The sequence below is a fragment of the Ruditapes philippinarum genome, unplaced genomic scaffold (genome assembly GCF_026571515.1).
Source record: "Ruditapes philippinarum isolate M1 unplaced genomic scaffold, ASM2657151v2 ctg3573_1_1_1_1, whole genome shotgun sequence".
Taxonomy (NCBI): domain Eukaryota; kingdom Metazoa; phylum Mollusca; class Bivalvia; order Venerida; family Veneridae; genus Ruditapes; species Ruditapes philippinarum.
Window position 1 is genome coordinate 81,100 of NW_026860406.1, and position 16,261 is coordinate 97,360.

At 33.2% G+C, this 16,261-nt stretch overlaps 1 protein-coding gene across 1 annotated transcript; it reads right to left on the minus strand.

Annotated features, from left to right (window-relative positions):
• Nucleotides 1–6,484: 6,484 nt before the first annotated feature.
• Nucleotides 6,485–16,195, minus strand: LOC132759937 (3-hydroxyanthranilate 3,4-dioxygenase-like; the record flags this gene model as incomplete). Its single annotated transcript, XM_060751815.1, is given in 7 exon segments — nucleotides 6,485–9,923; nucleotides 11,800–11,882; nucleotides 12,515–12,583; nucleotides 13,874–14,031; nucleotides 14,487–14,530; nucleotides 15,321–15,422; nucleotides 16,089–16,195. Coding segments are annotated over 7 exon segments (642 nt in total), but the record flags the coding sequence as incomplete, so codon positions are not given.
• Between the last annotated feature and the right edge of the window lie 66 nt (nucleotides 16,196–16,261).

The window sequence follows — 16,261 nt, forward strand, 5'->3', positions numbered from 1 at the left end:
GAACAAGTTATTATATAATATATATTTGTTCTTTCTATGATAATTAATTTACATACATGCCTCTTTTTCATGTGTGATAATATTTTAGGGCATTATGCTTATTGTTGTCTCTGGATTTGTTTCCAGAAGTATTTGAATGTATATATTTATTAGTACAAAAGAATTGGCAAATGATTGAGTAAGCTACATTTCATTTTTCAATGACAAATTTTGTGGTATACATTTGAGCCGCGTCAGGACAAAACCAACATAGTTGGTTTGCGACCAGCATGGATCCAGACCAGCCTGCGCATCCGCGCAGCCTGCGCATCCGCGCAGTCTGATCAGGATCCATGCTGTTCGCTTACCAACTCTATTACAAGTAGAGAAACTGATAGCGAACAGCATGGATCCTGATCAGACTGCGGGGATGCGCAGGCTGGTCTGGATCCATGCTGGTCGCAAACCCATTATGTTGGTTTTGTCCTGACGCGGCTCATTTATAGTACATATCAGCTTTAATTTATGTGCAAATCTCCTCAACTAAACAGACAAAAAAACACCCCTCAAACTACATTGTATATTTTTATAGACATGAGTTGACCAAAAGGCCAGTTGTTAATTTTTTTCTGTTTGATACAATTAGATAAATATTCTTGTATTTCAAGGCAGCTATGTTTGAGACATAAATTTTTGATGAAAAATTCCATTCACTCATGCATGTTTGAAAAGTCACCAATAGTGACGTGTTAAGTGTTATCCAAAAAACTTCTTTGGTAAAAGAAGTTACAGTTGTTTCAGATGAATTTTGTATTTGATGAAATATTATATTTTTACATCATCAGTGTCTATTTTAGGAGGGGGGATGGGGGATTCACCCATATTTTTGAGAATTCCCCCCTATATTTTCAGAGGCAGGGGGAAAATTTTACATAGAGAAAGAAGGAAAAAGATCAACAAATGTTATAAATTCTCACTTTTTGATAAAAATCCCCCCTGTTTTTTCGAATCCTAGAATAGACACTGCATCATCCTTTGTTGTTTATAATTTACTTTCTTTTCTATGTAAACAATAGTTAATTGAAATCTGGTGACATGACATTATGATGTTAGTAGGCCACACATGAGAATGGTGATATGATATTTTGAATTTTTTTGACAATTTAGAAAACAATGTTTAATTTAGGCATGATTTTATGATGCCATTTAGCCACACTGTAAATATATGTAAAATTATAAATGATAACATGATATCATATTATGACATCAGTTAGATTTTAGATGCTAACTTGATATTTTGATATAAGATTGCCAAATAATGTAAAGTTTTAGTTAGCCAAATAATGTCAAGTTTTGAATGGTGACATGATATTTTGACACCATATAGCCAAATTATGTCAGATTTTAAATGCTTACTTGATATTTTGATACAAGATTGCCAAATAATAAATTGCTACAAGATAACCAAATAATGTCAAGTTTTAAATAGCCAAAATATAAATTTCAAGTTTTAAATGGTGACATGATATTTTTTGCATCAATTAGTCCCACATTGCTCAATAATTAACATGTCTATGATGACATGATATTACGACATATCAGTTAATTGGAAACACAATGTTTTAATGCTAACTTGATATTTTGCTACAAGATTACCAAATAATGTCAAGTTTTAGATAGCCAAATTATAAATGTCAAGTTTTAAATGGTGACATGATATTTTTTGCATCAATTAGTCCCACATTGCTCAATAATTACCATGTCCATGATGACATGATATTAAGACATATCAGTTAATTGGAAACACAATGTAACCTTACACAATACACAATATAATCTAACTAACGTTAAATGTTTTTCACATGCATGCCTAACATAGTATTATTAAGGTAATTTTAAATTTTACCGGTGATCAGATGGAATATGATATGATGTCATAAAGAAATAAAATGTCAAGTTCTAAATGGTGACATGATATTATGACATCAAATGGTCACAAAATGATATTATGACATCAAGAAGCCATATAATTGTAACATTTAATTATGACATCAATAACTCATTAGAAAGAACAATATTTATTGTTATTTTACATTTTTTTATATCTTTTATAAAAATCTGCGAGTTAGACATTGAAGATGAAGAACATTTTGTAATTTACTATCCAACATATTACATTCCATTATTCAGGTACTTGAATATTTAACAACTCATACCTACACATTGTTATCGAGTGACCTGAGTCTTGTTTTTAATAATCACATAGATTCATTCAGTAATATGAAAGTCTCTGAAAATACAAAGTTAGGAAATTTCGTATGTTACTGTTCACATTGAATCTAGAGAGGAGTTCTGCATGTGGTAATCCTAGGACTTTGTTGTATAGAATTGATGGTTAGGATTTCGCATTGGTAATTTTTCATTTTTGCTCAGTTATCAACATTGCATGAGAAAAATTTTCACTCTTGATTCCACCTGTGAACCTTTGTTATATAAACTGCCATTTTCTGTTTATTTTCGAGATTATTCTTAGTTTATACAGGGTTATTTTTCAGCTTAAGAAAGCACATTTAGGAAGTGGCTTTCATCTTGATCCACAAGAAATTCTATCAGATATGAAAGCACCATGCCTCCAGATTCATGCTGATTTTCATGAAAATTTTGAAAATGTATTTATAATCAAAACATTGTGAAGTGAACAAAGAAAGTAATTTCCACATTGCAAATGACACTTACATGATTGTACAATCCACATAAACTACCAAAAAGAGGTGAAAAAAACTAATACCCCTTACTGTGTCAGCCACACAGAAGAAATATGGTGATTGTTACTCCAAAATTATTCATTAAAAACATTTAATTATTACTGAACTTTTTGCTTTTCTTAAAATCTTTCAACAATAAAAATAAGTTTTATTTTCTTTAAATATTTTGCTCATCTGGAGGCATGAAGCTTTAAGCATATTAGACATGTGTTATAGAGTAGATAATAATATTAAGTACTGACTTTTGAATTTCAAATATATTTTTGTATTTTACTCGTTGCAATTTTGCTTTTTAATACAAATATGTATGTGTTTAATAGTTGTTTAATAGTGTTTAAATGTTATGGCTACCTATTTTTTTAGAAGAAATGTTCAACGAATACTGTTACATACTTAGGTACAATGAAATAACTGTATATTTTTACTTAGTATAGTTATGTCTGTAGTTGCATTTGTGCCAATAAAATAGTTGTTATATATAAGAAATTATTTTGCTAGTTGTTTGCTGTTGACTGTTGGTTTTTTTTATTTATATATCCACATGTAAGATATATCTGTATGTAGTGCATCCATTGTTGTTTAAAAAAGAGAAGTCATATTAAAAAATGAGCCGCGTCACGACAAAACCAACATAGTGGGTTTGCGACCAGCATGGATCCAGATCAGCCTGCAGATCCACAAAGTCTGATCAGGATCCATGCTGTTCGCTATCAGTTTCTCTACTTGTAATAGGGTTTGTAAGCGAACAGTATGGATCCAGATCAGACTGCGCGGATGCGCAGACTGGTCTGGATCCATGCTGGACGCAAACGCATTAAGTTGGCTTTGTCGTGACGCGGCTCAAATTATGAAAATGAATGATTTACAGTGGATGTCATTAAAAGATTTTACATGCATGCATTACTTCATAAGACTTTAGTTATGAAGGTCATGAGCCTTAAGATGATAATTTCGTTGATGTGGGACCATATTTTTGTCTTTTAAATAAATTAATACATGTAAGAGGGAGATAACTTTTACAAGTAGCTCAAATTTGCCTTTTTACCCCTTGTGATTTCATCTTTTGAATGCTTAAATTTTTATTTAAATAAGCTGAAACTAATACTGGTTTGAAGTTATACGGGTATATTAAAATATACTTATTAAATAAACTCAATGCATTTCTGAGTACACCATGACAAATGAATGGTGTTTAGCAATACAAGTTACTGGAATATTGTTGTAAACAACACAAATATATTTCCATGGCACAACGGCCAAATTCAAATGAAAATTTGGTGAAAACAATCATTCTTAGAAAGATATATTTCAGGTCTGTTCCTAAGCACCTCATTTGAAAAGATTGAAAAATTTCAGATTTTTTTTGGCATCTGCCAGTTATCTTCCCTTTGAGTAGTTAAAATGTTTAAAAGACATTAAGCACAGTCATGTAATGATTTTACTTTGCTTTGATGTGAAGTTAAACCCTTGCTCTCCTGCTACAGAATTGATTAGGTTATGCCACCTGTATACAGGGGGGTCAGCCTGCACATCCATGCAGTCTGACCAGGCTCTATACTGTTTGTACTTCAATTTAAACTCTGAATGGACTGTTCCATATTCAAAGCAGGGTGAATTCATTACAAAAATTCTGCAGGTTAACTTAAGGGTTATTCATATTATATTTTCATTTCATATCACAATGCAAAATTATACTCAGGGCCTTTCAGTTCATTTTGAAAGACCCATGGTTCTTAAAGAACTACCTAGTTAGTATTGGTTATTTATAATTTATTGTTCTTTTTTAGCATATTTGCTATTTTAGTGCAATCAATATTATGAATTGTGATCAACTGTATTTTTTTTGTTGCTTTATAGAGATTTATATTTGATTATAGATAATTTGAAAAAATCCTTCATTTCACTTTCTATTTAAATTATATGTATTGTTTTCATTGTTTAAGCACCTTTTGAATAATAAAGTATTTTTCTTATTATAAAATGCTTTTGTCTTGTTTTTGATAAATACAAGAGCTGGTTTGAACCGGGTGATGCTCCCTGGATAGGTTTTGGACACAGAAAAGTACATGTCTTGTAGTTTCAGAGTTATGTCCCAGACAAAGTATTCCAAAATTAGGCAAGGCAGGGTTACTGTTCTTTGCACTGCACTTCAAATCAATGAGATCTATCTACCAACTTAGTTTCTTGTTGATATCTCTTGTACTTTCACAGTAATGTCTCAGACAAAGTTCACAGTGTAAAATTGAAAAAGGGCAATAACTAAAAAAATAGGCAAAGCAGAGTTATGGTTCTTTTGCACTGCATATCTATGCAATGAGATCTATCTACCTACAAAGTTTTATGTTAATATCTCTTATACTTTCAGAGTAATGTCCTGGACAAAGTTCAAAGTGTAAAAATGAACAGAGGGCAATAACTCCAAAATTAGGCAAGACAGAGTTATGGTTCTTTGGCACTTCACTACGCCTCAATACCCTCTACCACTGTATGCAGTTTAAACAAATTATATCCACGGGTTTTCAAGTTATGCTCTTGACAAAATGGACAGGCAGACGGACATACGGCAACTTTATGCTCTTTCGTCTGAGGGAGCAAAATAAATTGACCTTGGTAAATACCTAAAATTGGCTTGTCCAGTTTTTTCAGTGTTCATTTCTAGTGAAAATTTTAAAATATGTATATACTGACTGAACAGCGAACAGTGCAGACAATGTGCCAGCTGATTTTGAAATTGTCTGGAGTATTTTAAACTGTGTCGGCCCCTGATCCAATAAATTTGAGATATCCTGAAGGGGATCATTGCTCAGTTGCTACACATCAAGTTTAAAGTATTTTGGTAACATGGCTTTAGAGAGTCTTTGACAAGCATAAGTAATCAAACCAACTAAAGTTTATGCTCCTGTTGTAACTTTCTTCGCAATATAGATTCTGGTTTGTTTGTCCTCCTTTCATACTTACACACCATTTCTTAATTTGGAAGCACATTTAATAGCTATAGTGAGGTGAAATTTTAGCCGAAGTCAATTCAAGGTCACTTGAGACTAAAAATAGATTTTCCTACCTTTTCCTAATGAAATCATTAAAGCCATTTAGGTCTTTGTTGTTGTTTTGTGTGGCAATAACAAGACTAAGCTTTCCAATAACAAAGCCATATTTTCCAATCACAAGGTATGCTTTCCTATAATAAGGCTATGTTTCCCAATCACAAGGCTATATACATGTATTTCCAATCACAAGGCCATATATTTCCAATCACAAGGCCATATATTTCCAATCACCAAGACCAAGTTTTCTAATAGCAAAGCCATATTTTCCAATAACAAGGCTAAGTTTCCCAATAACAAAGCTATGGTGCCATGTTTTTCCAATCACATGGCCATATATTTTCAATCACAAGACCACGTTTTCTAATAACTTGACTAATGTTTTAAGCCAAGTTAAATATATTTGACAGCATTTATCATTCTGTGTTCTTGATTATCTAACTTCATAACACACAAAAAGAAATAACTAAGACTTATGCATATTTTATTCTTATTTTATTACAAAAATTATCCTTTCAAATATAATGTTATATAAATTCACAATGTAAAATCTGTAACAAACTATAAAAATCCCAAGCACCTTAATATATGGTTTTAAGTACAAATGATATTTGAGCAAGCAGTTATATATCAATGGCAGAACAGTGTTACAGGACTTTTGCTGCCAACAATGTCAAGGTCATAAAGGTCAAGGTCGAGGTACATGTAACAAACAAGGTTATCTTTAATGCCCTTAATTACAATGTATATTAATTAACAAGGTTATCTCAAATGCCCAAATTTTAGTACATGCACTCTTGACATTGAAACCCCTTTGATTATTAATAGACCATTTCAAATTCAAAGCTCAGACAAGTCCATTTCATAAATGAGGCAGGGCAGGCATTAAACTATCTCTTGTTTATCTAGTAAATGCTGTTATAACATGAAAATGTTCGAATGTACTTCTTACACCACAGTCACTTATTGAATTTGACCTTTACCCTACAAAATAGGATATTGAACAAGTTTAGGTTCAATACTGAATTTATTGAACTAAGTTGGATAAAATTATTTTACTGGTTGAATAGGTCATATTACAGCTAAAATTTGGATCTAAAAAGCAAGATGCATGTACAATGGTCTATCACATTTATCCTGAATTTATGTAATGTAATTGCACTGCTTTAAATTTGGAACAGTCCATTTAATTTTAGAGGGGTTTCAATTAAAAAATGCAAAAAATTATGCTTCCAATGGTATAGAGCCTGGTCAGACTGCACAATGCTGTTTGTGTATACAGAGATCTCTGATTATTACTGTTACACCTGCAAATCTTCAAAAATAAAATGAGCAGCACCATAAAAAACCAGCATAGTGTGTTTGCGACCAGCATGGATCCAGACCAGCCTGCGCATCTGCGAGGTCTGAGTACTCGGATAATCATGAATCAAAGTGAAAATTCGAGTTTGAATATTCGTAAGCCCAGAGATCGTGGACCGCGATCTAATTTTTTTTATATACATTGACTGTTTCTCACACTCTAAGTCGAGAAAAATACGATTTGAGTATAAATTATATGAAGTTTACCTAAATACAATTAGCCGATTAAAGACCATGTACCATGATGCTGAGCAAGGAAGTAATTGGTTTCAAAAAACAAAACAAAAATACTCATCCAAAGAATAAAAACATAAACAAAGTTTATATTTTATATGTTAAATGTTTAGTATTGTTGCTGTTTTTTTTTTTTTTAAATAAACATGTTTTTATAACTATTGTACATGTTTTTATGGGTGTCTTGAGAACAAAAGATTTGTGGTTCGATTTGTGAATTGTAAGTGCTGAATCGTGGTTTGGATCGGATCGTCACTTATCTGACGATCCACACCCCTACTTGTAATAGAGTTTATTAGTGAACAGCATGGATCCTGATCAGACTGTACAGATGCGCATGCTTGTCTGGATCCATGCTGGTCGCAAAGGCACTATGTTGGTTTTGTCATTGCACAGCTTAAATTTAATGACTTACAGACTGGTTCCATATAGATCCTTCCTGTTTAATCATCACAACCATATAGCTTTGGAAGCATTCAAAAAAATCTCTAGAGGTAAATACTTTGAGACAAAAATATCATTAAGTGTTAACAATTCAATTTTTTTAACACAATGTATATTTCATATACAGGTAATCACAGATATTGTAGAATAATATTGTAGCTCAAGAAGACATGTCTCCTTGTTAAAAATAATGTAAATAACATGCATTATAATAATGAACGTTTGTAATGTCACTTTTCATTGGAAAATCATGATGTTTATATAGTTTTATATACACGGCTGCTGTCAATTTTCCAAGAAATCTCACTTTTTTCTCAAACAGAAGTTTGTTGTATTATAAATTTGTTATAAATATTCCTGACAGGTTATATGACTGTTTTAAATGGTTGTTTGCAAAAATAACCCTGGCTTAGCAGCTCGGGTTATATTTCCAAACAACCCTTTATATAGGGCCATATAACCTGTCAAAAATCTTTATACTAATGATATACAGTAATCCTTTTTGTGTATTACCTCTACAAAGTTAGGTTACAATAATTTCCATGACATTCAAACACAAAGTTTTTATTGAATATTGACCTTTAAAATAATGGTTGTATGACCACTATTGAAAAGTGACTTTGACCCACTTTGTAGATTCTAGTCCAAGACTGCCATTGTCCACAGAGGGACACCAAACAAACATAACAAAAACAATATACTCCCAACTTATCTGCTGATATGGAAAAAAAGGGAGTTGAGCATAAAATGTCTATGGCCCACTTGAGGCTCTCTTCATTTACATATCATCATAAACTATATAAGAAATACTAACATTATAAACTCTGCACAAAATAACACAAAAGAATTGGTACATATAATTTCTTTCATAAAAGTTGAGATTTGTCCCAGAAATTTAAGCAATATTTTTGGGCAAGGTTGCTATATTGGTTAAGGGATCATGGCTTTGATTTCTAATGAAGTTACAGCCAAATTTCCTCCCATGATATTGGTCAGCGTACATTCTCATTTGGTTTCTGACACCCAAGTCCTGAATTTGAGCTTAGAAAAATCTTCAAACTAACTCTGGAGTAGTCCAGTTAAGCTTCAAACTATTTGTAAAATGAATATTTAAAACTAAGTCTTTTTTCATCAGACATTTTTTTAGTCAGTACCATTTGCATAGAACATAGAAAGGCATAACTCACATGAAAAGACACATGTTTTGATGATAGTGCTTGTGGAGAAGTTAACAGTTACTTGTTGACATATAGGTAAGTACAGGTAATTAATTCACGAAAATTCTCTTAGTAAAGGGCATGGTGGCCTTGTGGTAGAGTGTCTGCCCCTCAACCAAAGGATAATTGGTTTGTGCCTACTTTGTCATGACCATATTTTCCTAACATGACACCAGTACTGGTAAGTTCAAAGAAGGTGAATCAAAAAAAGATTCAAACAAGCTTCAAAATTTTCATCACAATTGAGCTTAAACGAAAACATGTAAATGGCTATGAAATATATGACATTAAAAGAACCATGTTAAAAACTGGCACTATGTCTATACAATTTTATCACTGAATTACATCTTTTAAAAATATACAATTGAATTCTGGGAATTTTTAGTCACTGTATCTTCTTTATTTCCAAATAAATTATGTTCAAACAGTAAGCCCTAAAAGAAAAACGTACCCAATGCCAGACAATATAAATATGTACATTATCAATTTTTTGTTATAATCCTGAAAAATTTTGACATCACATGACTGTCACATGGTCAATTTCTAACTTGAAACAACCATTTCCATTATAACATATCTTTTTTTTGTATCTGTTGATCATTAAGCAACAGTAAAAGTACTTGACCTGCATACCAAAGAGCAAAGGCATGTGTAAAATGTTTTCCTCAAGTTCATTACATGTTCTAAATGTTATAATAACACATATCAGATTCTATACACAAAAAACTTACACATGTACATAAAACACACAAAGTTTTTATATGTATACACAAGTATTATTCTTTGTATTTGGTATAAGTCACTGTACTTTCTTTTTCAATGTTGGGTCCTGGAAACAAATCAGTGAAATACAGCCTTCTGGACGAGTTGCTGTGTACCTATTTATAAACAAAATAACAATAATAATGTCACAATTATTTGAAAGACAGAATACAAAGTTGAAGTATTTATATCATACAATAACCCTATACAAAAACTGATTAGTCTTAGCCTCCCAAGAAATTAAAAAATGTCATCACCATAGGCAATAAAGGCAAAAATTGTGCCTTGTTTATTTCAATTTTTCCTCTTTCAAAATAATTAACTTCCCTGAAAACCTCCAAAGATATCCAGTGAGTAGGAATCCGGCCATATTTGTTTCATTAGCAATCATTAGCCATTTTATAGGTTCTCAAGGGGGTCAATGGTCTTTAAGAAACAGCAGATTTTTTTCTTAAACAGTCTGAGACAAGTTCAATAAATGACAATTTTGAAACATTTTCATGGTTTTAGTAAGGCATTAAGTGATAACTACACATTTATAATGTCTGATTAAATAAAAAAAATTGTTTTGATAATTGATGTCGAAAATGCACAGTGCTGTCGGCATGTACTACTAACGCTGTCCGTCATTAGTAATTTTCTATTAAAATTTCAAATGGATAAGCATGCATAAGCATCATGTATTATATTGGTAGATACTATGTTGAAAAAAGCGAGTTTGGTCTGGTTTTTGCAGGTTTAAATTTCTTGTACTCACAAAAATTTGCAAGTGATAAAAAAACCTGCCTGTGCCCATAAAGTTAAATGATCAATGAGCACTTAATATGTGGCCGTCCCTATTAAGATTTCTTTCCCGTTTTTTTTTGTCCCTGGACGCCTTGCAACACAAACTTACCCAGTTGCGTCACGGAGAAACGCCGGGGAGCAATTTTCCTAATTTTACAGAAAAAATAAAAACGGATCAGTCCGCATGTCCGTACGGATGTGCCGATAAATAAAACTTACCCCGGGCGCCCGACAAATTTTTACATTTAAATAACTTTCCTAGATTAAATCAGCTGTGTAATTATCGCAAAAAAATCACTGCTTAAATTCAAAAAGGGAAGGCAATGATTTTGGTCCTGTTGTTCACATTCAGTCACCCAAAGACCAGTAGTCGAGTTCCGTTAAAGGCGTAATTAAATCAGACATCGCAAATTGAAGGAGAAAATTTATGTTTTATTGTTAAAATTCAAACATTATTATATTCACAAATATATTTTTGAGGCAATTACAACTTCTTCAAGCTGAAATTACAACAAACACAAGCAGCCCGGTCGCCGGATGACAAAACGATGACCGCCCGGTGCCTGTACATGAATCTTCCGGGTACCGGGCAATAATCGTTTGACTACTTGTCTCTATTCAGGCACCGGGCGGGGCCCGGCCGATGTCCGCCCGGACGCCTTTTAAATTGGACGCTGTTTTAGTAGAACAAAAAATCGCCCGATCAAAAAAATCATCGCCCGGTCGCCGCCCGGCGACCGAACGATGTCCGCTCGATGATATTTATACTCAGTGACCCCAAAAATTATCGTCCGGCCGCCGTTAGCTTTTAAGTATTACTTAAAACTCGAAGGCGCCCGCCCGATGAGCAAAATTTGCAGCTGCTGCCGTCCGATAGTCACTGCCGCCGGACGGACGCCGGCCGATATTGTGATTTTTTGGAGAAACAGACGCCGCCCGGCGGCATTTTCTTATTTGTGACCTAGGCTTCAAAGAGAACACTTAGTATGTGAAGTTTCAACCTATTGAGTATTCCTTTCAGTAGTTTTCGAGGTACCAATTTGCACACACAAACTTAACCCAAGTGTGACAGCGACGGCGACGCCAACGCCGGGGTGAGTACAATACCTCTCCCTATTCTTCAAGCAGGCAAGCTAAAAATAAAAACATTTTGTATCAATCCTAAATTAGTGATGAAATTGGCCAGGGGATAAACTAAAAACTTACTCCTGGTCTTGTCTGATCAGCATATTGTCTCCCACATTTAAAGTATATACTTTTTCTCCAGTCTTCACAGTACAGCTGCCCTCCTAAATATCGCAAAAAAAGAAAAACATCTGACATTTTAAATTCATTGTCATGTGTGAATAAAAACATATTTTTTTTTTCAAATTAAAATCAATTTACAAGAATGGAATGGAATGAAATTTTTAAGACTGCTTCTTCCTGTCTCATTTTTCATTCCTAACTGCACAACTACCAGTGTCAAGCTTCCATTTTAATTTATTACAGGCAACTTACTGTATTTAGAATAGCAAGAAAAAACTACCGTCAAATCTGAACACGATTCATGTTATTGTTCCAAAATCATGAACCAAATCTAATGAGCCTTTCACATATCAGTTCATGTATAATCTTCCTGCTCAATTATAAGAATTTATAATTGATCCGCGCCATGACAAAACCAACATAATGCATTTGCGACCAGCCTGCGCATCTGCGCAGTCTAATCAGGATCCATGCTGTTCGCTATCAGTTTCTCTACTTGTAATAGGGTTTGTAAGCGAACAGCATGGATCCTGATCAGACTGCCCAGGCTGGTCTGGATCCATGCTGGTTGCAATCGCATTATGCTGGTTTTGTCATGGAGTTGCTCATATTATTATTAACATTTTACTAACCAATGATGTTTTCAGAAATTCTATATTTAATTTAAACTTACCAAAACCCAGATGAAAGTTTCAGCGACATCAATCTTGGCTGTGTTTTCTCCTTTTCCATATACATAGACCTATAGTCAAACAATTATCAAGTTTTTTTGTAATATTATACTTTATATAAATGCATTCCTTCTTTTTTATGTAAAAGTAAGCGGGCATTTTAATAATATAATATTCAAGATGAAGTCAGCATTTTGACAAAAAAGTGAAGTGACACAGTTTTGTTTTTGTCAGGTTACTAATATTTAGTGGCTTATAACCATCAAGAATATTTTACAAAACGTGCATTATACAAGGTGACTGAAAACAGTTTTCAGTACATTTTACAACAAACAATATGAAATCCTTCCTTGTTGAATTTTTACCATTATGATCTGGTAAAGTGCGGTATAATATAAGAAATAGCCCACAGTATTTCTGACCTCATAAGCCAGCCAAAAACATAGAAATGACCTCAGCCTTCTTCTTCAGTCTATTAAATCTTTGTTTCGTTTACTGATCTGCCAATGTAATGTAATAAGACCCTCAGTGCATTGTAATTTTTCTAAATTATAAATTTGTCATTTGTTTGATCTGTAAGGTTTTAAGTTGTACTGACACTGTAAGAATCATATGGTGACTTTTCAGCTTTACTGGTGAAGGAAGACTTCAGATTGGCCTCTTTGCATTGTTTCAGGCACAAGCAGGAACCTTAGTAGAACCACCAACCTCCAGCAACGTAGATTCAAAGCTTAATCACATGAAAAAATCCCAAGTCTGTGATGGGATTCAAACCCATAGTGGTGAGGGGCAAAATGATTTAAATTCAGTTTCCTTAACCACTTAGCCACTGAGGCCCCTACAGACTCTTTTTCACCCACAAGAAAGCATCCAGATTGATGTCATCATTTAACCTTTCTGTTATCATTTCCAATACAAGTCTTGTGAAAAATTACCACAAAACGCACTTATCTTGAGGTCAAATTGCTTTACTGTGCATGAGAAAATTAATACAGTTTTTTTTTTTGCCTTCATAATCTTAAAATATGAAGATCTTTTTATGTCTGTTTGGTTTAACAGGGCGCCAACACAGTAAAAGTTATATCGCACAGAAACAGATGATTTTGGCTAACCTCAGGTGTTACAAACTTCAAAGCAACACAATGGGTCAAAACCACCTCACCTGCAGGATCTAAGAGATGCATAGACTCAAGTTATTCAAACCCATTCAGTTGCCACTTACAATCACACAGGGATAAACAGTGGCTGCAATTCTTATGTCTCAACCATTGAAGGCAACCCCTCAGTCACAAGGGGTATATAAAGATCTAGTAGTAGAATAGTAAATACTTTAAAAACAATACAACATACAGAATATTTACCTGGAATTGATGAGTATAATCATCTCTTTCAAACAATTTGATGAAACCAGCGCTATCTATCTTAGATCTGTTATCTTTGATAAACTGCGCTAGAGGAAAAGGGTTCTGTAAAGTCAGGTTAAAGTTCAATTTCACTGGTGGGTTTTCAGGGATGGTGCCTGAAAAAAATACAGTGAAAAAATAAGTATAGATATGGCCATTATGTTAAAAGCATACATGTTTAACTTTCAATAGATTGTAAAAGCAAGAAACATGGTCTGGACTTTGAGTAAATGTAATTGTTGTGAAAGTTATGGACAAGTTCTATGCAGTATATGGAGTAACAACTTTTAGCAAAATTTTGCCCTCTGAAAATTGCATTAAAATCTTTTCAAGCCATGATTTTGGGACAATCAATAGCTCATGTGATTTTAAAGTATTTAAAGATGGAATTCAACAAAGTTGGCATGAAATGTAATGTACATGTACTTGCATTACTTTAGTCTTGCAGGGGAACCTAAGTACAACCACTGACCTTTAGTAAGCTTAACATTTTTTTCCCTATAGAATTGGCTTTAGTTATCAAATTATGCAAATGATGAGTATAGTAGTTCTGCTAATTCTGCCTCATTACCTGGTAAAGGTTTTCCAGTTTTATGCTGTTCTGAGGCAAAGTACCTGAAATTTGGAAACACATTTATTAGCAGAAAACATAGAAATAAATAGATGAAGAGCATACAAAAGAAACACAGATCACACATATCAGATTTTTTTTTTTCAGCAACATAGGTTGCTCATTTATTTTCCCCGTAAAAGGTGCAGTGGGTTTAGACGGAGAGCCATCCCCTAATGTTCCTTACATTAATATTTCATGGCATATATCATCATATATTTAAAACATTAAAGTGACATTAAGCTCATTTTTTTCAATGTCAAGTTGAGACATATCAGATTATGGTATTGATAGGTATACATGTACCCTTTTTAGTTATTCAAAAGTAACATATATTACCTACGCCATTATCTTGCAAAATTAATTCACCAGCTCATTTTCATAACTGTCCACGGTCAATTTCATAGGTATTCAGATGAAAATTACAAGTGGGTCAGCCAACAGTATAATGTTATTAGTTATAAATATATTTGACAGGTTATATGGCTCTATATAAATGGTTGTTGGGGTTATATTGCAAACTATTGTTTATATATGGCCATATAACCTGTCAGGAATCTCTATAATGAATTTATAATATAGCAAACATTTTTTTTTTATTAAAGAAAAAAGTGAGATTTCTTCATAAATTGACAGCAGCTGGTATATATAAACTATATCAATGATACGATTATCCAATGAAAAGCAACATTACAAAATGTGCAGTATTATAAAGATCTAGCCTAGATCTCTTTACTGGTGGGAATAGCAAAGACTATCTAAATTTACTTTTGGTTCCCAGATTCAAAAAGTTACCTTTTAATGACTGGTGGCAGCTGGGTACCAAGATCTTCACAATGGAACCATTCCTCGTACAGGGAATCTAGTGTTGGTTTACCTTCTACTTCAATAAAATACCTAAAATATTGTCACATTTTTTCTTTAAAACTTACATATTTAATTTCATACACACAACAAGAACTGCGAAGGACAGTAAGGCTGGACTATTCGGAAAAGTTGTCACAAGGGTGTTTAATTGAGTATAATAATGCTTACCTATGAATACATAAAATTTACTGAAAAGGTACAAAGGCTTGTTATTTAGAAGTTTTATCAAGTAAATCACTGCTTTATTATTATGAATGCATAAAATTGTCCCAAAAAAGGCACAAGCCCTTCAGTAGTTATGGAGATAACAGCTTACAAGCAAAACTTTTTGAAATTTCGAATTTTTAAACGTATAGGCTGCAGCCTATTGTCTGCGAAAAACGGTTATTAAACCCGAGTTATGAAGGCAAAGTTAAAGCATTTTTGGTTTATACAGAATTTATTTTAGTTTGATTGTGTAGGAAGCTATAAGCTTATAGACACACTTTTGAATCCGTTCCTGGAACCAACCAGTACTGAGCAATAAGTGTAAAGTTTCTTGCTCAAGGTCACAACAACTTGCCCCTGATGGGGTTTGAACCCATGCGTCTAGCAATCATTAGATCACTAGTTCGATGCATTAACCACTCGGCCATGCAACCACACAAATTCATTCAAATTATAGCATTAATCTTGAAGTTGTCATGTTAAAATTACCTGAGACCATCTTTTTCATCCTCTGCTCTCTCTCTTTCTATAACTAAACCAACCGTGTCTGCCTGTCTCTGTGGGGAGTGGGCAATACTTCCAGGTAACAAGAAAATCTATAAATAGTAACAACAAAACTTACAGGGAACAGGAAAATCTATAAATAGTAACAACAAAACTTA